At 54.5% G+C, this 20,845-nt stretch overlaps 4 protein-coding genes across 25 annotated transcripts; 2 read left to right on the top strand and 2 right to left on the bottom strand.

Annotated features, from left to right (window-relative positions):
• The first annotated feature begins 176 nt into the window (after window positions 1-176).
• Window positions 177-4,315, top strand: SPAG7 (sperm associated antigen 7). Its single transcript, XM_081579052.1, has 7 exons — window positions 177-270; window positions 2,709-2,776; window positions 3,012-3,100; window positions 3,248-3,332; window positions 3,454-3,543; window positions 3,642-3,798; window positions 3,917-4,315. The coding sequence occupies exons 1-7, from the start codon at window positions 186-188 to the stop codon at window positions 4,024-4,026; spliced, it is 684 nt and encodes a 227-aa protein (XP_081435178.1). The 5' UTR covers window positions 177-185; the 3' UTR covers window positions 4,027-4,315.
• Window positions 4,316-5,122: 807 nt separating this feature from the next.
• On the bottom strand, window positions 5,123-10,840 carry ENO3 (enolase 3). 9 transcript variants are annotated; one of them, XR_014079235.1, is made up of 12 exons: window positions 10,201-10,251; window positions 9,508-9,594; window positions 9,125-9,220; window positions 8,687-8,745; window positions 8,451-8,520; window positions 7,927-8,060; window positions 6,784-7,006; window positions 6,494-6,691; window positions 6,105-6,306; window positions 5,553-5,686; window positions 5,362-5,474; window positions 5,123-5,275 (listed from the first exon to the last, which is right to left on the bottom strand). XR_014079235.1 is itself a non-coding variant. In XM_081578980.1 (12 exons), the coding sequence occupies exons 1-12, from the start codon at window positions 10,803-10,805 to the stop codon at window positions 5,206-5,208; spliced, it is 1,323 nt and encodes a 440-aa protein (XP_081435106.1). In that variant the 5' UTR covers window positions 10,806-10,840; the 3' UTR covers window positions 5,123-5,205. The 9 variants fall into 9 exon arrangements, 8 of the variants coding, with proteins under 8 accessions (XP_081435106.1, XP_081435105.1, XP_081435107.1 ...); XM_081578980.1 differs by lacking the exon at window positions 10,201-10,251 and adding an exon at window positions 10,790-10,840 and having other exon boundaries at window positions 5,362-5,420; window positions 5,578-5,686; XM_081578979.1 differs by having other exon boundaries at window positions 5,362-5,420; window positions 5,578-5,686; window positions 6,784-7,081; window positions 7,885-8,060.
• A 2,060-nt stretch (window positions 10,841-12,900) lies between these two features.
• PFN1 (profilin 1) lies at window positions 12,901-15,788 on the top strand. The gene is made up of 3 exons (XM_081579008.1): window positions 12,901-13,186; window positions 14,626-14,818; window positions 15,437-15,788. Exons 1-3 carry the CDS (start codon window positions 13,055-13,057, stop codon window positions 15,532-15,534), a joined length of 423 nt encoding a protein of 140 aa, XP_081435134.1. The 5' UTR covers window positions 12,901-13,054; the 3' UTR covers window positions 15,535-15,788.
• Window positions 15,789-16,278: 490 nt separating this feature from the next.
• RNF167 (ring finger protein 167) lies at window positions 16,279-20,725 on the bottom strand. Of its 14 annotated transcripts, none has more exons than XM_081578994.1 (11): window positions 20,688-20,725; window positions 20,049-20,551; window positions 19,887-19,967; window positions 18,579-18,714; window positions 18,407-18,494; window positions 18,149-18,239; window positions 17,825-17,930; window positions 17,593-17,686; window positions 17,268-17,336; window positions 16,854-16,934; window positions 16,279-16,775 (listed from the first exon to the last, which is right to left on the bottom strand). In XM_081578994.1, exons 4-11 carry the CDS (start codon window positions 18,684-18,686, stop codon window positions 16,477-16,479), a joined length of 936 nt encoding a protein of 311 aa, XP_081435120.1. In that variant the 5' UTR covers window positions 18,687-18,714; window positions 19,887-19,967; window positions 20,049-20,551; window positions 20,688-20,725; the 3' UTR covers window positions 16,279-16,476. The 14 variants fall into 14 exon arrangements, with proteins under 14 accessions (XP_081435120.1, XP_081435114.1, XP_081435123.1 ...); XM_081578988.1 differs by having other exon boundaries at window positions 18,589-18,714; XM_081578997.1 differs by lacking the exon at window positions 17,268-17,336.
• Window positions 20,726-20,845: the final 120 nt, after the last annotated feature.

Genomic DNA, 20,845 nt, shown 5'->3' with positions numbered 1-20,845 from the left:
GTCTGCGGGCGGCGGGGAGGGGCGGGGCCTCGGCCGGCAGAAGGCCGCGGGCGCGCCAGGCCGGTATCTGAGCCGCGCCGGGGCGGGGCGGGTGCGTGGTTTTCCGCCTCCGACGTGTTTCCGGCCTTAAAGGCATTTTGCCCTTCCCTTTAAGACGCACCGCCCCCCTCTCAGTCACTCCCAAGATGGCGGACCTACTGGGCTCCATCCTGAGCTCCATGGAGAAGCCACCCAGCCTCGGTGATCAGGAGACTCGGCGCAAGGCCCGAGGTGAGGATCCCAAATTCATAGCTGGCTTTCTTCGCCCGGTTCTCAGGATCGCACTCCTCCCTCTTTGGATGACCCCGCCTTCTCAACCTTGAAAGACCCCTCACCGGCCCCTTCAGAGACCCCCCGAGTCCCTAAAAGGGCTGCTGACCCGCCTGCTGTTCTTAGCGGACGATGATTGGCTCCCTGAAGCGCAGCACCAGCCCCCTGCCTCTTCCTGCCCTGGCCTTCCGCAGTCCTTGTTTTCAATTCGCCCGTGGGCCCGTCTGTCCGCCGGTGGCGTGGTCTGATTGGTAGGCTGCCTTGAACCCACCCAACCCCTTCCCGCCTTCGGATCGGAGGGCGGTGAGATCGACCGCTCGGCCCCGCCCGCCCTGCCGGCGCTCCAGTCCATGCACCTCGTCCCCTTCCGATTGGATCCAGAATACGTCCATCCGCAACCCTTTCTCCTCTATTGGCCTCCTCAACTTAAAGGTCTACCGATCAAGTTTTGTTCGACCTTCCTCTAGCCCACCCCACCCTCAGCACCTCTAATTGGCTGCTGGAGCTGTTCAGCGCCTTTATGCCCCGCCTACTAGATTTAACCCAATCTCTTCTGCCGCGCTCATCGGTACCTTGAAATTCCTGAGTTCCCTGGGCGGGTCGTGAATGTTGATTGGAGGAATAAGAAGGCCCCTACCCGGTGCGATTGGCCATAGTCTCCCAGCCTGTGTTCTCCGAGTAACTTCTCTGCTGGCGGCTCAAGTTGGACTGACAGCATGGGGCGCGGCCCGCTGGGCGGTGCAAGCCTCTCCTGCTGGCTCCGCAGCGTGTGAATGAGTCTGACAGAATGAGTGCCTTGTGGGGAGGACATCGGCTCCCCACCCGTTCAAGAGAGGCCAGGACAGGCTGGGTGCCTTCAAAGTGCTCAAGTGCTGCTTAATGTCAGACTAACGTCCATATTTACTGAATGGTTGCTAAGGGCCAGGGGCACACTCAAAGGAGCCCACAGTCCGGAGCATTGATGAAATGATCACACAGGAGTTAAAATTCAACTTTATAAATGCTCTGAAAGAAAAATAATTGTTAGGAGTGGAACTACCTAGGGCTTCTAACCTAGCCTGCAGTGAGCTGAGATCTGAAGAATAGATAATTCAGTTAGTGAGAGGGCAACACAGTGCTCCAGGCAGAAATTTGCAAGCCATAAGGAAGGAGGGAGCATAATGGGACCTGGGAACTGAGTTACTTCATGCTCACCACGGCTGACTAGGTGGTTCACCAGCGGCCGTTGACAGACTTGGAAGCTGAAGTTCAGAGTATAGTCGCTTGCCTGTGGTTACAGGTTACTTAGTGGTGGCCTTTCAGACCCAGGTGTGACTTTTAAGCCCATATGCTTAACCATAATCTTAAGTCACCTCCTCAGATGCAGAGAGAAGACTCTCAAGCCAGACAGGACAGTCAGTGACCAAGATAGGGTACAATGACAGTCAGAGCCCATGAGGTTGAAGAGAGGAGCGCACCTGAGCTCTCAAGCCCTGGAGCCACAGAGAGTAACTGGATAGGAAAGGAACAGGGTCCCTGGCTTCTAGGAGCTCATAGGGGGGTTAGGGAAGACAAAAGTTACAGTGTTAGTTCTCAGCACGTGCTGTAGTGGGTGTCTGAAACAAATGTGCTTGGGCCCCAGAGGAAGAAGTAATTCTTCACCATCTGACTCATGGTGGATCTCAAAGTTTGCAAGGGGAAGAAGAGCATTTCAAGCAGCAGGAACAACATGTGCAAAGACATGAAGTGATTAGGAAAATGGGAAGAGGTTCAGTGCAGCTGACGGGGTTCTGATCCTGTGGAAGAAATAGGCCTTAAGATTGTCAGCAATTTGAAATGGCAGAAGAGAGAAGAGGGGACAGTAAGACCCAAAAGTAGCGAGTTCCCTTTACAGCTCAGACACCTGCACTCCCAGAGGAGAAGAATGTTAGACTAGCCATTTCAGCTTCATCTCGGCTGTAGAAATAAGAAGTGGGGGGGGGTGTTACAAAATATAGGAAGTTAAATAATTTCCTCTATCCTGTGTAGACAATGAGATGATAAACTCTTTGAGGCCAGGGCTGGGTCTGTTCCCATTACCTCCCCAAGCCTTAGAGTTCTTGGTATGTCGTAAGCAATAAATGTTTGCTAGTTGGTTTCCCTAGTGGGAAACCAGGTTGAGCGTTATTCTCATCTCTGTTTCTCCCACTAAACTGTGAGCTCCTAAAGGGCAAAGCTGTGTCTTCATCCTCTTTGTACTTCAGGGCCTAGCACCATATCAGGGATAGAGTAAATATCAATAAATGCTTGGCAAATCAACAGTAATCCTCCCTTCCTACCCTGACACATCCCAGTGGACATGAGACCCCTCCCAAAGCCTTACACCCTCTCACCACCCATACTTCCACCCCTGACCTCATGCTGCCATTTCTTGCCCCTAGAGCAGGCAGCCCGCCTGAAGAAACTACAGGAGCAAGAAAAACAACAAAAAGTGGAATTTCGTAAAAGGGTGAGAACAACTGGAGAGATCAAAGGTAGCTTCAGAAAGACCTAACAATAAGTTAGAATTGGAAGGTTGAGGACTTAGTTTGTGTGGAAACTGTCTTGAGAGAGGTGAAGCCCAGAAGTCAGTGGCACAGAGGTGGGAAAGGTGTGGGAGGAGCAAGCCTGTTGGCCCGACTGGGGAGAGGGGTAGTGGGGTGGAGCCATCATCTCATATCTTCTTCCCTTTTCCCTCTACCAAGATGGAGAAAGAGGTGTCAGATTTCATCCAAGACAGTGGGCAGATCAAGAAAAAGTTTCAGCCGATGAATAAGATAGAGAGGAGCATACTGTGAGTGTCTCTGGGCTGGGGCGACAGGAAGTGGGTGGTCAAGGAGGCACAAAGGGTGAAAGGTTCAGCGGGGAGAACCTCCTAGAGGAGGGCACTGGCCCCCCTCATGGCTTCACATCCTCTTTCCCTTTGGCTCCCCCTCCCCAGACACGATGTGGTGGAAGTGGCTGGCCTGACATCCTTCTCCTTCGGTGAAGATGATGAGTGTCGCTACGTCATGATCTTCAAAAAGGTAAAAGGCCCGAGTTGAGTTCCCTGCTCTCTCCTTTTCAGCCTGTACCCCACCCCAGGGGAGAGGAATGAGGTAAACTATGTATATGGAACCTTGACCCCACCACCCACTTCTTTCCCAGGAGTTTGCACCCTCAGATGAAGAGCTGGACTCCTACCGGCGTGGCGAGGAGTGGGACCCCCAGAAGGCCGAGGAGAAACGGAGGCTGAAGGTGAGTTATGCCTGGCAGTCCCTGGGACCCTGCCACCCACCATCTGGGAGGGGCTGGGGTCAGGCCTTGAGCTCTGGTGCCCCTCTCTGCACCCTCAGGAGCTGGCCCAGCGACAGGAGGAGGAGGCGGCCCAGCAGGGACCCGTAGTGGTGAGCCCAGCCAGCGACTACAAGGACAAATATAGCCACCTTATTGGCAAGGGGGCAGCCAAGGATGCGGCTCACATGCTACAGGCCAACAAGACCTACGGCTGTGGTGAGGCCACAGTGGGGGCTGGGAGGGGGCAGGGAAGAGGAGCACAGTTTGGGGGGAAGAAGAGGGGAGGCCAAGGCACAGGGCTCCTAGGTCCTCCCACCTTCCCCTCTGCCCCTAGTGCCCGTGGCCAACAAGAGGGACACACGCTCCATTGAAGAGGCCATGAACGAGATCCGGGCCAAGAAGCGTCTGCGGCAGAGCGGGGAAGAGTTGCCATCTACCTCCTAGGCACCCCAGCTCCCCGGGGCAGGGCAGGGGGCAGGGAGGAACGAGGCTGCTGCTATTAGAACCCATCCGGGAGCCCCACCTTCTAACAGCTGTCACTCAGGCACAGTGTTTGTCACTGTTCGAGCTCGGATATGTATGTGGGGTGTGTGTGTGTGTGTGTATGTGTGTTAGTATGTGAAAGTGTGAATGCTCAGGTGGGTATTTAATCTGTATTATTCTATTCTTCCTGGAATTTTCTTCCCCATGGGGCTGGGGTTACTTTACATTCAATAAACACTGTTTGACCCAATGTCTTGGTTCGTTAGCAGAGAGAAAGGTAGGCTCTGGAGAGGAGGTGAAATAATTACAAGTTGAATAATATAAAATTGCTTTTATGGGCCAAAGATGGCCAAATATTGGCACTTTTGCAGAAATTCCTAAGGGATGGTATTTTTTAAGAGTACAGTCACTACGGCCAAGTGGTCTAGCTTTGGATCCTGGCTCTGCCACTTCCTGTCACCTTGGGTAAAGTATTTTGCCTGTTTGTGACTCAGTTTCCTCACCAGTAAAATGGGGATAATAATGGTAACTACCTGATAGGACTGTTTCAAAGATTGCACAAGTCAATGTATGTTAAATATTGAGAATAGTTTCCCATCCTTGAGGCTCCATGGAAATGTAGCTGCTTTGGTTCCCATGACCATCCTCACCAAGTACCTCAATTTCATAAGGACAAGCACTCAGACCTCAGCACTGCAGTGCCCTCTGCAGACCCCGTAAATTTCCATTTCCGGGCAGATCTGATCCAGTTTCCCCCTCATGGTGATGTCAGACCTTGGTCCCCCACTCCTCTGGAGCTGGTTCAATGTTCTGTCAGTTCCTCTTCAGCTTCATTTCACATAATGCACTGGCTTTCTCCTGCCTCCTTTCATAATGTGAGCATAATGGTTCTACATCCAGCCCAACTTCCTCTCTGACCAGTCCCTTGCTTCCTCCTTGTCACAGCGGGCTCCATATCCACTTGCCCCTCCTGTCCCTACCTCTCCACCTCCTGTCTGATCCAGCCCAGGGACCAGCATCTCCTCTCCCCCTTCCCATAAACGAGCAGGCCACTGCCTTGGTTGGCACCAGTGTTTTATTTCAGGGGTAAGGGCTTGAAGGCCCAGGTCTGTCCTGTGCACTCCTGGAGCCTCCAACCTCTCACTTGGCCTTCGGGTTACGGAACTTGCGTCCAGCAAAGACAGCCTTGTCCCCAAGAGCCTCCTCAATCCTGGAAGGCAGACAGGGTCAGGGCTGTGATATTCCAACCCAAAAGCCCTCAGCTCCTGATGCCCAGGCCCACTGTGCCCACGGTACCTCATGAGCTGGTTGTATTTGGCCAGACGCTCTGAGCGGCAGGGGGCACCAGTCTTGATCTGAAGAGAGAAGAATTCCAGGAGTTGCAAGAGATTAGAGAGAAGGGATTGCACCTGGCCCCAAGGGAGCAACCTGTGGTGGCATTCAACTCCGGGGCAGGAGGCCAGGGACCCCAAGAAAACTCAAGACACTGGGCAAAGGAGGGCCTAGGAGTACCTGTCCTGTGCAGAGCCCCACCACAAGGTCGGCGATGAAGGTGTCCTCGGTCTCTCCGGAGCGGTGGCTCACCATCACCCCCCAGCCGTTAGACTGAGCCAGTTTGCAGCTGGGTGGAGAGGACACTTGATAAGGCCTGGTGGGACTTCCTCAGGGTGAAAGCCAGGGGCTGAGTGGGGCCTTTCCCTTTTATTTTGGGGGATGGGAGATGTGTGGGGAGGGTAAAGTTCTTGCGGAAAAAGAGAAGGGGAGATTCCTGATCTTGAATTTGGATTCCTGAGATGCTGGTGGGAAGAAGCAGAATCTGGGAGATGGGGATGGCAGGGGTGGGGATGGGCTGAAGCAGGGTGACAATGACAAAGTTCCGGGGTCAGGTCAGGAGTTAGTCAAAGGTTTGAGGTTGAGAGGGTGGGGTGGGTCAGGAGCCAAGTGAGAGTCAGACCTGGAGTTAGTGGACAAGAGGGTAGCTGGAGAGGGTAGAGCTGGGTGGAGGGAGGCCATGATGCCCCAGGCCAGGAGGCACTCACGCCTGGATGGATTCGGTCACCGAGCCAATCTGGTTGACCTTCAGCAGCAGGCAGTTGCAGGCCTTCTTCTCCACAGCCTGGGCAATCCTTTTGGGGTTGGTGACTGTGAGGTCATCCCCAACGATCTGGATGTTGACCCCCGAGAGGAACGAGGTCCAGGTAGCCCAGTCATCCTGGTCAAAAGGATCCTCAATGGACACCACTGGTGGGGGAGGGGAGCAGAGTCGGGTTAAAGGTCAGAAGGGCCTCACAAAGGGAGTAACGGGTCAGAAAATTGCAGTGGGGCTAAGGATGGGAGGGACTAAGGTGGTGGCAGCGGAGGGGCCGAGGCCGGTGTGCTGGGCAGCTGCTGGGGACTTGGGCAGGAGCAGTGGAAGCCAGGGTCTCACCAGGGTAGTTCTTGATGAAGTTCTTGTACAGTTCACCCAGCTTCTCCCCACTGATGTGCCGAGCGGGGTCGTCAGGTGACTTGAAATCGAGATCGTACTTCCCGTTGCGATAGAACTCAGATGCTGCTACATCCATCCCAATCACCACCTTGTCAGGGTAACCAGCTGCCTGGATGGCCGTCTTCAGCAGCTCCAGGGCTGGGAGAAGGCAGGGGAGGACTTGAGGCTCCAGTGCACCCCGTCTCCGTGGGGACCCCAGGGGTCCTGCCTCTCCAAGTGCTCACACTGACCTTCATTGTTCTCCAGGATGTTGGGTGCAAAGCCGCCCTCATCACCCACATTGGTGGCGTCCTTCCCATACTTGGCTTTGATGACCCCCTTGAGGTGGTGGTAGACCTCGGCCCCGATGCGCATGGCTTCCCTGAAGGAGCTGGCTCCCACAGGCAGGATCATGAACTCCTGCATGGCCAGCTTGTTTCCAGCATGGGAGCCCCCGTTGATCACGTTGAAGGCCTGAGACGGGGAGAGGGTGCTCAGAACCTGGGCCAGTTTCCAGGAATCAAGAAGGGATTGGGGTGGGGGGGTGAGGTCAACATGGAATCCTGGATCCCTTACTTACTGGGTGGTCTAGGATGAATAATTTTACTCCTCAGAGCCTCTGCTCTCATTTTCATAAAATGGGGATATCACCTGCCTACCTGCAGGATCTTAGGTGAAAAATTAAGAGAAGTTGGATGTATAGTTCTTAGCATGTGCACCTAACACTGACATGGCACTTACTACAGGCCCGGCACTGCTCTAAGTTCTTTATATATATTTTATTGGCTCATTTCATTCTCTAAACTACCCTGTAACTAGGTACAGTTTATTATCCTTCACTTTAAAGATGAGGAAACTGAGGCACAGAGAGGTTCAATAAACTTGCCAGAAGTCACATAACTAGGTAAGAGACAAAACCAGGATTCGAACCCAGCAGCTTTTCTCCAGAGCTCAGGCTCTTATACAATCTGCCTAGTAAGTAACAATAAATGGTAACATTATTGTTGCGATTAAATTCAAAGGGTTTCCATAAAGAGCAAATTTGGTTTCATAAGGATTAAAGAAGACACAAAAGTAAAATGCCCAGATCTTTGCCATGAAGAAGTTCTCCATCTGATCTGGGGTTGGGGCACAGCAGAATGAAAAACTGGAGTAACTAAGCCTGGGATTGGAATGTGAAGGAGCCCGTTACATCTAGGGAAAGAAGCAGAGAGAGGGTGAAGGGAAGGTTTGGATTGTGGGAAAGGGGAGGGCTGGACGGCAGTAGGAAAGGTTCCATTTCAGGAAACTGTTTTTTGGAAGCTGGGTCTGGAAGGTGGATTTTCTGGGGGCTGCCCCTGCCCTCCCCCGATGGGTGGAGTGCCTGTGGGGTGTGGCCGGGTGGCTGCACTCACAGGGACTGGGAGGATCAGCTCTGGGTTCCCTGCGAGATCTGCAATGTGTCGGTAGAGTGGCACCCCCTTCTCAGCTGCTCCAGCCTTACACACGGCCAGGGACACGCCCAGGATGGCATTGGCCCCAAACTTGGCTGGAGGAAGCAAGTATAAACTGTGAGTGCTCCACCCACAGGGTTTAGGGATGTCTCCCAGAACATCCCCTCTGGTCACCCCAGAAAGAATCCAGAGCTCCAACCACTGGGCACTGAGTAAGTTAACAGATCTCTTCCCCACCCCACCCGGCCCCGGGATCCCCCACCCTAGGGAAGCTTGTCAACTTCACGTCTGTGTCCACAGCCTGGCCCAAGCCTGGCATGGGGCAGGCATCAGGAAATGCCTGGGGGATGAGTACAAATCCCGCCAATTACACTGTGCCCCAAAATGCGGGATGCAGAAATAATCCTAACCAGACCTCAGGCCGTAGTCCTCCCCCACCCCACCCCCACGCCCAGCCCATCCCCTGTCCCTAGCCCTTCACTCACATTTATTCTCTGTCCCATCCAGCTCAATCATAAATTTGTCAACTTTTTCTTGATCCACCACACTTAGTTTCTGGAAGGGCAAGTTTGAGGAGGGAAGAGCAGAGGTTAGATTTCTCAGGAGTCAGGATGTGAGCTAGAGGAAAAAGATGTGCAGGTATCGGGGCAGAAGGCTTGGTTGGCCAAGCCTGAGCTTCTGGGGATGAGGCAGCAGGTGAAGGAGTGCGTCTTCTACTTGCCTTTTCCAGCAGCGCGGGGCCGAGGGTCTTGTTGATGTGTTCCACAGCTTTCAGGACCCCTGGAGAGGCCGCAAAGCAGGGGGTTCAGATCTCCTATGCAATCAGGTCTCTTCCCGTGGCCCCCAGCTCCTGAAGAACTTCCAGTTTCCCTCCTCTTCCAATCCCCAACCTTTTTGGCACCAGGGACCAATTTCATGGAAAACAGTTTTTGCATGGACCAGACATGGGGTGGGGGGGTAGGGGTGGTTTCCATATGATCCAAGTGCATTCTATTTATTGTGCACTTTATTTCTAATCGAATGTTGCCAGTGATCTCACAAGAGGTACCAGTCCGTGCCGTGGAGTTTGGGGACCCCTTCTCTACCTTATGCAGACATCGCATGCCACATTCTGAAACCCCCCTCACATATGGCTCCTCCAGCCTTGGTCTTTCCTCACCTTTCCCCAGGTAGCGAGATTTGTCTCCATCTCTTAGTTCCAGAGCTTCATAGATACCTGTGGAAGCACCACTGGGCACAGCTGCTCGGAATCGGCCTGGGGTGGGAGGAATTGGAAGATCACAGAGAGTCCCATTCACCTCCAAACGGCCGAGGTCTCCTCTTGGAACCCGGGGACAGGGGGCAGTGTAGAGAGACCATGGCTCCTGCTGTGGGGTGGGGAGGTGGGGTAGGGGCAGAGTCAAGCTGGAAGAGCAAGGCCTGGGGAGAAGTCTGGAGAAGGGGATTCCAGAGAAAAGAGTGGATGTGGCATGCAGCTGGGGGGCAAAGGCAGATGGAGTTGGAGGTCTTCCCAGGTAAACCAATTCAATGGCCCTGGGTTACCCTTGGCCGTGTGCAGGTCCACCTCCACAGTGGGGTTGCCCCTGGAGTCCAGGATTTCCCGGGCAAAGATTTTCTGCATGGCCATGGCTGCAGGGTGAGAGGTGTGAATGAGTATGGACAGCTGATCCCTTAAGGAACCCCAAATCCCTTGCCCTTTAAGAGTCTTCCCCACCCCAAGGAGGCAGGTGCTAGAGCTAAAAATACCCCACAAAAAGGTCACAGACCAAAGTGGCAGGCACAGCCCCCTCCCCCACTCAGAACAGCTCCTATTCCACCCTCCCATCCTCAGAATACAGGGCCTCTCTTTTAAAACTCCACCACTTGCTGAGCCCCATCTCCCACAAAGCTGCACTAATGCCTTCTCCCTCCACCCCCTGGCCAAATACTCTGTTCTCCATGGCTTCCTAGCCTTTAAAACCTCTCCTGTTACTCCACCTCACTTTTCCTGCTCCTCAGCCTTCTCCAAATCCTCGGGGGCCCCAAATTCCACCACTTGGCTCCAACTCTAACTCCCCTTCTCCATCATCTCTGTCTGCCTCTCTTCACAGTCTCGTTTTCCTATCCTTGGGTGCCCCCATACTGTGTGCTCCAACCCCTCCAGGATTCTTAAGCACAAGCTGACATTTCCCCCAGGCCAGCAGAGCCCTCATCCTTTACCACCCTCATCCCCTGAGGCTGGAAGATTCGCCAGACCTGGGATGTCTTCGCTGGGCTCTGAGTCTAGGTGGCAGCTGGGACAGTGTCAGCTCACCCCCTCTCAGGCCGGGCATTTATCCTGGAGCCACCCTGTACCCCAGCCAGCCCCGCCTCTCCCCCTCTCCATCCTCCCCCTGAAGCTGGGCTGGCAGCCAAGTGCCCACTACAGCCTAAAGCAGCGGCCTTTGGCCCTAGGCACCTGCCCCCTTCCCAAAACGTCAATGACTATCCCCTCCTTTCTCTCTGTTCTCCAATAAAAGTACTTATTTTTAATTCCATTCCTGGGGAGAAAGAGGAGAGGGGCTTCAAAATGGGGGGGGGTCTCTCCCCGTGTCAGGATTATATTCCTCTTTTGCAAAGGTTAAAGAGGAACTAGTGCCCTTTAGGAAAGGCCAAGGGTAACCTGAGCCCTACAGGGCTGGGGAGGGGGCCTGGAAGAGGGGCTGCAGGAGTCAGAGTCACACAAGCTCAGCTCACTTGGCGGGTGGGGGACTGCCTCTGTTCTCAATGGGAGCTGGGGAGGGGGTTCCGGCTGAGAGCAGAGCTCTAAACTGAACTGCCCACTCAGAAGGCCAGAGGGTCTCACCTCTCAGGGTCCTCATGGTGGCCTCTCTCCGCTCCACCCCATCCTACCCTCTCCCGGCCGGGAGGGGAGAGGGGGAGGGGGAAGGCAGACGAATTTAGACAGGCCCTAGGAGTTGGCGCGGCGCCCTGCTGATAGCGCTGGGACAGCACTTATCGCCTGCGTGGAGGCTGTCAGTCAGAAGCCCTTTCTCCACCGATCGCGACCGCGGGCGCTTTAGGGCATGATCCCAGCCCATCAATGAATGGTGCTGAATCAAAAGTGACCAAAAAAATGAATGGACAGAAGGTGAAGTGCCCCTTTCTGAGCGTCTGACTGCCGGGGGTCAGTCGGGCGGGCCTCTAGCATGGAGGGGGGAAGTGGGTCTCTGCACTCTGTGACTCTGTCTCAGCGGGTGCGGCGGGAGTAAGGTCAGCCCTGACTTTGGATGCAGCCCCGGCCGGGAGCGGAGGGCATGCGGGTTTCGAGCCGGCTGGCCGTCTGGCGGGCGAGGGTCACCGGCTTCTCGGATCTTCGCCCCGAACTCGAGAGATCTAGCCTGCCGGCGCCGGAGCCGCCGGCGCCCGGTGACTCACGCCCAAGCTCTCTCCCGAGCTCCCCTCCCCGCCCTGCCCCGCGGTGTGTCTCCCAGCCCTCTCGCCACGCACCCCCCCCCCTTATCTCTGGCTGCTCCCTCTCGGGAGATTTCCACCCTGGAGTAGGGGGTGCGGCAGGCCAGAGGTCAGGATGGCGGGCGGGGAGCGCCGCCACGTGCCCGCCTGCGGCCCCGCCCGAGCTGGCCAGTGACTCAGCCGCGGCGGCTGTCGAGGAACACCGGTTCGGGGGGCGTCGGGTGCCCCGGGGGTTCCGAGTGGCAGCCCCTGCTGCGGAGGACCGGAGGGAAACGAACCCCCTTCGCGCCCGGGAGGCACCCCTCCCCCGAGGGACCGGAAGCGGCCAAGCCCCTCAGAGGCTCCGGCGGCCAGCGCGAGCTAGAGTCACCTAATCTGTACTCTGGGTCCTGCCCACCCGCTTCCCGGTGGACAGCGAGCGAACTCAACGCACACAAGTTCTTAGCCTAAGTTTTACTGAAAAAGAAGAAGAAAAAATAAAACCCCAAAAGGCCAAAGTTGAAGGGACTTCCCCCCTCTTGAAAAAGTTGCAATCTTGAGAAACCTCTTAGTATTCTTCCGCCTTGGAAAATAGGCCCGCCCGTCTGGCCCCATGTGCTCAATGACCTCTGCAGACACGGGCCAAGGGGCACAGCCGGTGACCCAAACTGCTGACCGGGGTTCGGGCAGGGCTGGGACGTGGAGTGAGGAATGAGGCTGGAGCTGATCCAGTGAGCCACAACCCTCTGGAGTCGAGGTGGGCTCCAGTGAGGGCCGCTTGTGCCGCCCGGGCAGATGCTGGGGACAGAAGTGTCCCTGGTGGGTGCCTTCAATTCTGAAGACGGCCGGGGATATTTGGTCAAATTTCCCTTTACTGCCTTATTTATTGAATAAATAAAATCAAGAGGGCAGAAGCGGCCAGGCACACGCCACGCCTCGCCTCCGCCCCTTCCGCCCGGCGGGAGACACGTCCCAGGCCTGCCTGCCTTCGCCGAGGGTCCAAATCCGTCCCGCCTGGCACGCCCGGGCGCGCGCCCGCGAAGCCCGCCGCCGGCCCCAACCGCCCCACGCGCTTTCCCTCCCGGCCCCGGCGCAGGCGCGGGCGCACGCGCCCCGCTGCCTCCCGCCGTTCCTGCCCCCGGCAGAGGTGGGGGAAGGGGGAGTCGTTCTGTTTAACCCTGAGTTACCCGAATCCTCCTTAATTTGCTAAATTTGCAGTTTGCTAATTCTTACTTCTTTCCCTTTCCTTCTTCCCTCTGGCTCACTCCCTTTTCCTCCACTAAAGTCTGATAGTTTAGGCGAAGTGGAGCGGGCCCTAACCTTAACCCATCCCCACCCACCCCCATCCTTTTTGCCTCGCTTTCCTTCGAACTCTGCAAATTTTGCAATAGGGGGAGGGATTTTTTAAATTGCATTTGCAAAGTTCGGTATCTGGGCAGGCGAGGGGAGGGAGACAGGGAGTGGGGATCAGGCCCCGCCCCCACCGCCCTTTGCAAATAAAAATCTAGGGGGGTGGGGAGGAGCAGGAAGTGGCGGTGCGAGGGCTGCTGCACTGCTAGCAGAGCCGCGGTCCGGACGGCAGCGCGTGCCCCAAGCTCTCCGTCTTCCCCCGCCCGCCAGCCCGAGCCCAGCCCGCGGCCCCAGCAGCAGCCCCGAGAGCAGCCCCAATAGCAGCGCCATGGCCGGGTGGAACGCCTACATCGACAACCTCATGGCGGACGGGACCTGTCAGGACGCAGCCATCGTGGGCTATAAGGACTCGCCCTCCGTCTGGGCCGCCGTCCCCGGCAAGACCTTCGTCAACATCACGGTACCGAGAGGCCTGCACGGTCCTGGGGACTGGCCCAGCTTGGACCCTGAGGGAGGGACTCGGGTGGGGGCGGGCGCGGTCTGCGGAGGGCGGCGAAAGGCCGTGACCCGGTCCTTGCCCTGGAAGTGGCGCGAATGGCGGCTGCACGTGAGCGGGCCCCTCCATGGCCCCCTGAGTCCTCCACCCCGGGCGGCGGCGCCCAGCCCGCCCGCCGCCCCGCTTTCCGCGACGGGGCGTTACATCCGGGGCACAGGGCGGGGAGGGTGCGCCGCCCGGTGCGGCGGCCCACTTCCGCCTCCTCCAGGGCGGGTCGGGCACGCGCCGTAGTTTCTACCGGAGATTTTGATTGAGAAGGGACTTGGGGACCCCTGGACCCCTAGCTCCACTTCCGGCCGCCAGCTCGCGCCCCTTCCACCATTGTTCCTCTGATGCGGGAGGGAGCCCCAGTCGCATGGCCTGGGTCCCTAGCCCGACCTCCGTGGGTTCCCTGCCCCTCCCAACTCCGTTAGAGAGGGCTAGGGCGCCACACGACGCCCCCCTCCCCGCCAGTCGGCACGTCGGACTCAGCATTCCTGTGAGACCAGTCCTGGGAGTCCCCTCGCCCTCCCTTCCCGCCATCCGGCAGGGCCTGGAGCAGGGGAACTTTGTGAGAAGTTCTAGGACAGTATTAGTGAAGGAAGAAGGGATGACTACTGCTGTCCCCATCACCACCTCCCCTGTCCACACTGCCCGGAAGTGGGGAGGGGGAGCGGAAGTTCGAAAGGGGGGGAAGGGGATTTCCGGGCGGGAGGGGACCGGATGTGGGGATTTGGGGTGTAAGGGGGAGGGGAAGATACGTTCCCCGGGGTATCTAGACCCGAGAGCTGGCTTGTCGGGTCTAGCCCCAGACCTCCTCCAAAAGTTCTTCAACTTTCCCTGAATGCCCCCAGGCATCTGCTTCCTCATCTTAGAGCATAGATACCTGAACCTAAACTCTAGGTTACTTAGAGACCCAGGCGTCCGGGCCCCTAACAACTCCTGCAGAACCTTTGACCAAATAAGGGCAAAGTTGCTTCTCCTGCATTGCCCGCCCCCTCCCTTCCCCTCTTCGCTTCTGCTTTTCCTGAAGGAGAGTTCTGAGCATCCAAGGCTCTCCACTCCATTCTCTTAACTGGTTTTTGGCCCCTTTTATTTACTGGGTTTGCTTTCCCTATTAAACATCTAAATCGACATCTGAGTCAAGAGGACTATGTTGTCCCTTCCTGTTACCATTCTCTAGGTTTCAAGATCATATTTTTGTGCACTTCCAACAATCCTCAGTTTCTCAAATTTCACGAATGTGTACAAAGCACATAACATACACCTCTTACCCCAGGTGGTTTAGCTTCCTTGAGAAATGGAAGGCAGGTGGGAACTTTGGTGTATTGACTAACTTGCTGGATGCTTGGTTCCCTTTTCAGCCTGCTGAGGTCGGTATCCTGGTTGGCAAAGACCGGTCAAGTTTTTTCGTGAACGGGCTAACGCTTGGGGGCCAGAAATGTTCTGTGATCCGGGACTCACTGCTGCAGGACGGAGAATTTACCATGGATCTTCGTACCAAGAGCACCGGTGGAGCCCCAACCTTCAATATCACTGTCACCATGACTGCCAAGAGTGAGTTTTTCTTACCCTTTCTCTAGCTCCAAAATCCCTAACGTACCTCCTTCTGTTAATCTTTTGGGTTCTTCTGTGTGGATCACTTAGTCTGAAAGGATCAAACCAGGTTTCTAGTCCCAGCCTGTTGGATGCTGGGGCATCGAATTGTTCCTCCAGGTCTGTCTCAGTTCCTCACCATACAGTATAAAGAAGTTGAACTGTATTACATCTTAAGTTCCTTTTTACCTTGAGCATTTTCAGACGAGAAACTCCCTGTTTTCTTGGAGGAGGTAAAAGGTTCATCATAAGTCAACATTCTGCTCTTGTCTTTTGAGCTCTTTTGTGAAAACTTGGAGGTGGCCGGCTCATCCACAGCCATTTCTAGCCTGAACACATGAGTCAACAGTCCGGTAGCCTTGGACTCCTAAATTTTACTGTGCTCCTTTCCAGCCTTGAAACTTGATTTTCCCTTTTGAAAAGACCTATTGTTTCAGGGTGACTGACAGCCTGCCTGTGTGTGGGGGGTTGGGAGAGATGAGGTTGGGTTACAGCCCCCAGGGTTGGACAGCTGCTGAACAGCTGGCAGGGGGTGGGGTGGTGACACCTGGGTCCTAGCCTCCTTTCTCTTTCCTCCAGCGCTAGTCCTGCTGATGGGCAAAGAAGGTGTCCACGGCGGTATGATCAACAAGAAATGTTATGAAATGGCTTCTCACCTGCGGCGTTCCCAGTACTGACCTCGTCTGGCCCTTCCCTCACCACTCCCCACTGCTTTTGCACCCCTCTCCTTCCCACACACATACATACACCATTTTTATTTTTTGGGCCATTACCCCACACCCCTTATTGCTGCCAAAACCACATGGGCTGGGGGCCCGGGCTGGATGGACAGACACCCCCTGCCCCCAACCCATACCCCTCCTGTGTGTGGTTGGAAAACTTTTTTGTTTTTTGGGTTTTTTTTTCTGAATAAAAAAGATTCTACTAACAAGGTACTGTGTGGTTTTAGCCTGGGTGTCAGGATAGAGGACAGGTCTTGTGACCTGCCTCCTTTATCCTGGCCTGGGGTTAGAAGCAGCAGGAGGGTTGAGGGCACTACAAAGTCTTAAGATTTTGAGCTTCTTGCTTTCATGTCCAGGATTAAACACCTGCTTCAGCCCTACCTGGCCAGATTGGCCAGGCCTTTCACAATAACATATCCAGCCCTAGGTCCCCAGTGTGCTAGCTGAATTGGTGGATAATGGAACAGAGCCATCCAGATCAGAGAATGGGTCCAGGCCTGCGGGCAAGGCAGGGCCAGTTGAGTCATCCTCATGTGTGGGTGGGGCTCTCCCTCTCTGAGTCACAACAGATGCCTACTGGGGCTGTCCCCAAGACAGGTTAGCCTCCCCTCCCCGCACACCCTTGCCCCTGTATGGCAGAAAGGGGCAGTTCCCCAAAGGATAATACATTTCCCTGTGTGAGAATGATCTCACCCTTCCTTAGTCCACAAAAACAATTTTTATTAACGCAGTAAGTGAAGACCCTATCCCTTTGTACCCCCAACCCCTTCAAAAGGATGGAGCTGGGTAAGGGGAGAAATCGGGGGTGAAGTGTCTCCTATCCCTTAAAAGTAGAAGACTGGAGAGAGGAAGAGGGGCTGTGCAAATAGGTCATCAGAGGTGGTGCAGAGGGAAGTATTAAACCAGGATGGCAGCTGAAGAGGTAGAGGGTGAGGGGTCTGTTGAAGACCCAGGAAAGACAAGGGGTGCTGGAGCTAGAGAGCCAAAGGAGGAGGGAGGTGTGGGGCTGGAGCCCAGAAGAGGGGTCCGTTCTGAGGCAGGCTGGTCCCTTGGCTCCCCTTCCTCATCACCCTCTTGCCCCTGGGTTTCTTCCTCCTGCTCATCATCCCCAGGTCCCCGATGCACAGGCTGCTTGCAGATGGGGCAGGTCTTCCGGGTTTGAGTGAGCCAGGGGTCCACACAGCGGCTGTGATAAGCTGCCAAGAGGAATGAGGTGAAGCACCTGATTACTGCTAGGGGCCTGGGGGAATGGGCACAGGAAGTGAGGGCCTCACCGTGAGCACAGGGGAGTACCCTCAGCTTGTCCCCATCCTCATATTCGTCCAGGCAGATGGCACACACATCATACTGGTCTCCTAGTGGAAGAAGAAAGTCTTTGTACAGAGCCATTCTGAACCAGGGCCCACAGGAAGTCACTCTGGGAGACCTGTGCTAAACCTGCAAAAGTTATTTTTTTCTGACTCTAAAGAGCCAGAGGAAGAGCTAAGACCAGCAGGGTGGAACATGAGGAATCTGGGGTTAGAAGGCACAAGTAAAGAGAAGCAGAGGTAAGAAGGGAAGTGGGTTTTCTGGGGGTTGGTGTGAGTGGAGAGATAGTGAGTGGGAGGAGAGGAAATGGGGTGGGGCTTCTGCCATAGCCTTATAAGGGCATTAGAGGCTCCAGGCCTGGAGACCCAGCCCCTCCTTACCTGTGTGTCTTCCTTCTCTGGCAGCATCTTCCCCACTCCTTCCATTTTTCTGCTTTATCCACCTTCTCTCTTGCAAGCAAGGTAAGCATCTCTTACAAGCATCTTCCCCCCACCCTCAACTATTCCATTTAATCATCTTTGCTTTCCACCTCCTGCTCTAAACCTGTCCTGTCCTTTTTATGTACAGGTAAAAAAAAAAAAAAAAGGAAAGATGGCATCTCAGACTGACATCTCCCTGCCATCTCTGCCCCTTATCTCCTGGGCTTCAACTCCTTCAGAACCATGTAAGTGGTGGGAAAGGCCTGCTCTTCTCAACCCTTCTCACCCTTCTGATAGTCATGTGTAGGGATCTGTTTCAGCTGCTCTTTGGTCAGTCGATTCCGCTGGAGCCGTTTCCTGTGCTGGATGCAACGAACTATCTGGTGAAAGGGAGTGGATGGATCAGTCTTAGAACAAATCTGGACAATCCAGTACAAACCATCCCTGTCTTGCAACCCCAGAGCCAATCTGGCTTTAAAGGCCTTGACTCTTCCCATCTTGGTCCCTGAGCTACTCACCATCACTGCTCCCATGGCCAAAACCAGCAGTCCCACAATCCCTGTGAAAGGGATGAGGTAATAGCCCAAGGGGAAGCTATTGTCTGGGACCAGAAGCACGCGAGCCCTGGGAAAAGGAAGACCAGTATCAGAGGGGCAGGAAAGGCAAAAGGACAAAGAAAGGGACAAAGTAACTGGCTCTGGACAGGGCAGGTGGGGACGAGGAAGAAAGTACCAAGAGGAAGAGTATGATGGGCCTGAGGCTGAATGGTTGGGGCACAGGCTTGGGCTCCAGGTTGGCATGGAAGTGCTGAAGGAAGAGTAGGAAGGAGGGACAGGTCCTACCCCTTCTCGTAGACAAAGAGGGCACGCAGGTACTCGGAGCTCCTCTCCCCAATAAACACAGACGGGATCCAGATCTGCTGCTGGATTTCCTCTGCAGGGATGAGGGCATTACACTGGGGACCCAAGCTGCCACACAAATCCTTTGGTAACCCTGGCATTTGACTCTCTTGCCCCAAAGCACTGACTTCCCTAAGGCTCCATCCCTCCCGCCATCCTCTCAGTCTAAGCTCTACTGAAAACGCAGCTATCCAGCCTTACCACTATTCCACACCATGTTCAGAAGTTCATTGGAATTCACATTGTGTACCACAGCTGCACCATACCCAGCCTTCTGAGCATTTAGGACCTAGGGAGAAAAGGCAGATAAGAAACTGTCATGGGCGTTGCCACTTCTTGTTCCTGGTGCTCACCCTCCCAGCTCCCACACCACCTTCAGCAACCTTGAGGTCAAAGTTGCAGTCGAATCTTCGAAGCAGTGCAATAAAGACTGACCCGTTGACCGGGGCTGGGGGTGGTGGGGTAATGGGGCTGCAGGCATTGTCTGGGTGAGCCTCCACAAGGAAGCCCTGGGGAAAAGAAGCAAACAACAGTTGGATTTCATCTCCCTAGGTTCTGCTCCCCACAGGTCCCACCATGCACAATGGCTCCCACATCCTGCATGTCCTCGTTCCTGTGGTTGGTCTCAGCCACCACACCAAAGTCGGAAATCTACCTCTTAACCTTCTGAAGATGCAATTCTGGGCAAACAACAGCCCTTTACTAGACTCTGCATCATCCTCCTCTTTCCCACATGAGTTAATCTGTACCCCCACTCCTAGCTAATTCTTCAGCCTTCCAGTTCCCAATGACTGTAATTCGATTCTCCATTCATCCACATCACTTTCTCAGGTTTTTTCATTCCTTGCTCTAGTACATACTTGTTTAAAAAAGACACAAAAAACAAATGGAGGTATTCGCGCTGAGCCCCCGTAAACTGGAAGCTTAAACCAGTCTATCTGGAGTTACATGGTCAGCATTAGTGAGGTAATCTGCCTGACAGACCCTTTCTGTCCCCAAAGCAAGGTGATTTTGCCACAAACAAATCTTTGCTGATATAACTTCCTTGTCCCACCGCTTTCTGCCTGTAAATCTTTCATTTTGTATAGTTCTTCAGAGATCTATCTGCTGGGTGGAATGCTTGATTCATGGGTCATTAAATAAAAGCCAGTAAGAGTTTTAAAATTCATTCCTGTTGAATTTTATTTCTTAACATCTCCCTTTAATTTTCCAATTACCCATCTTACAAACAACAATACCAGTATTTATGGCCCAACTGAGTTCTTGCTATATGTTAAGTCTGTGTAAAAGTACTACAAAACTGCTTATCTAATCCTCGCAATAATCCTGTGACAAATTCTATTATTTTTCCCATTTTACAGTAAAATAAACTAAGGCTCAGAGAGATAATTAACTTGTCAAGATCATAAGGGCAGTAATTGGCTCTAGAGACCCTACTGATAAGCACCACTCGCCCTACCTGTTATCTTAGTCCACTTTGTTTCCCTTCCAAGGTCCAGAGTTCTAGGAGTAGACTTTTTTCTTTTACCTCCAGATTCTGGATTCCACCACACTAGATGTGCTCTTGCACTTAGTTCCTAACTTGACACTTTTCCCACTAACAGCTTCATCCAAGAAAGACTCCTGAACCTCTACCCAGGACAGATAATTTAAGAAAACAGGAAAAAGGGAAGAAAGTCACCTGAAGTCCCTCCTGGCTCAAAGCAGCCCCAAACAGAGCTGGGAGGTCTGCAAAGTCCATGCTGGCATTGTGGTCCGAGATCTGCGGACAACAGTCCGTGTTGGCCCTTTAGTCTGCAACCTGTCCCTTAAGCGCCCTTCCCCGTTGGCCCCTCCGACTCACCGCTCGAATGAGCCCCCGAGTGGGGACCGCTCCCCACAGCACAGTGACCACAACCACAGGAAGCGGGAAGGCCGCAGGGTGCATGGCAGCGGGAAGAGAGGCGGAGGGGGCCGCGTTCGGATAGCAGGAACAGAAACGGGAGTTCTGCGCCCTCTCTGGCCCTCCTTCAGGATCCCAGGGGTCCAACCACCCCCAGGTCCCACTTCCCAGCTACATGGGGGCTCGGGGAAGGACCTCCGACTCGGGGAGTGAGGTAGCCAACTAGTCTATTGGAGCTGGGAGGGAGAGACTAAAAATAATCCTTTTCTGGTATACGAATAAAACCGAGAAAGGGGACGGAGACCAGCACAGGTGACAGAAAAACTTCTGGAAGGGTGGGGGAGCTCAAAGGGGTGGGACTTCCGGCCAGGTGGGCCGTCTTCCCATCCCCTGGAAAAGAGTTTCCGGCAAAGAAAATCAGGCCGCTTCCAGCATTGGACGCTCACGACTAAGGACTTCCGGTTCTAAAAGGACGATTAAAAGAAAGGTCAGAGGTGGAGGCAGTGCCTTTGGCGATGAAAGGAGCACCGATGCATCAGATGACTACTTAGTCGTTTCCCCGCTAGTGCCTAGGACCCTGCACCAGCCCGGTTTACAAACCTGTCCTCCTTCTGGCCGCCGCTGTACCTTCAAGTCTCGCGAGAGTCCTCACCACAGTTCCCTCCCACCAGCTGACAGCTTCCTGTATGTATCGCGAGAGACCGCCTAATTCTGACTAGCCTAGCTCAGTCCATCTCGCGAGATCTTCAGATCCCCGC

Source organism: Giraffa tippelskirchi, chromosome 3, assembly GCF_054371585.1.
Source record: "Giraffa tippelskirchi isolate mGirTip1 chromosome 3, T2T-mGirTip1v1.2.pri, whole genome shotgun sequence".
NCBI classification, from domain to species: domain Eukaryota; kingdom Metazoa; phylum Chordata; class Mammalia; order Artiodactyla; family Giraffidae; genus Giraffa; species Giraffa tippelskirchi.
The sequence above is the reverse complement of the archived record's forward strand: the minus strand, read 5'-3'. Positions and strand labels throughout refer to the sequence as shown.

Coding starts and splice junctions, on each gene's coding strand:
- PFN1 (XM_081579008.1), top strand. CDS start 13,055: ATGGCCGGGTGGAACGCCTACATCGACAACCTCATGGCGGACGGGACC. Junction 13,187..14,625: donor AGACCTTCGTCAACATCACG/GTACCGAGAGGC, acceptor TTCCCTTTTCAG/CCTGCTGAGGTCGGTATCCT. Junction 14,819..15,436: donor TGTCACCATGACTGCCAAGA/GTGAGTTTTTCT, acceptor TCTTTCCTCCAG/CGCTAGTCCTGCTGATGGGC.
- RNF167 (XM_081578988.1), bottom strand. CDS start 20,132: ATGCACCCTGCGGCCTTCCCGCTTCCTGTGGTTGTGGTCACTGTGCTG. Junction 18,240..18,406: donor GAACATGGTGTGGAATAGTG/GTAAGGCTGGAT, acceptor TCATCCCTGCAG/AGGAAATCCAGCAGCAGATC. Junction 17,687..17,824: donor TGGCCATGGGAGCAGTGATG/GTGAGTAGCTCA, acceptor CCCTTTCACCAG/ATAGTTCGTTGCATCCAGCA.
- SPAG7 (XM_081579052.1), top strand. CDS start 186: ATGGCGGACCTACTGGGCTCCATCCTGAGCTCCATGGAGAAGCCACCC. Junction 3,101..3,247: donor AAGATAGAGAGGAGCATACT/GTGAGTGTCTCT, acceptor CCCCCTCCCCAG/ACACGATGTGGTGGAAGTGG. Junction 3,544..3,641: donor AGGAGAAACGGAGGCTGAAG/GTGAGTTATGCC, acceptor CTGCACCCTCAG/GAGCTGGCCCAGCGACAGGA.
- ENO3 (XM_081578979.1), bottom strand. CDS start 9,592: ATGGCCATGCAGAAAATCTTTGCCCGGGAAATCCTGGACTCCAGGGGC. Junction 7,082..7,884: donor ACCCCACAGGCACTCCACCC/ATCGGGGGAGGG, acceptor TTCCATGTTGAC/CTCACCCCCCCACCCCAATC. Junction 6,692..6,783: donor CATCCTGGAGAACAATGAAG/GTCAGTGTGAGC, acceptor GCCTTCTCCCAG/CCCTGGAGCTGCTGAAGACG.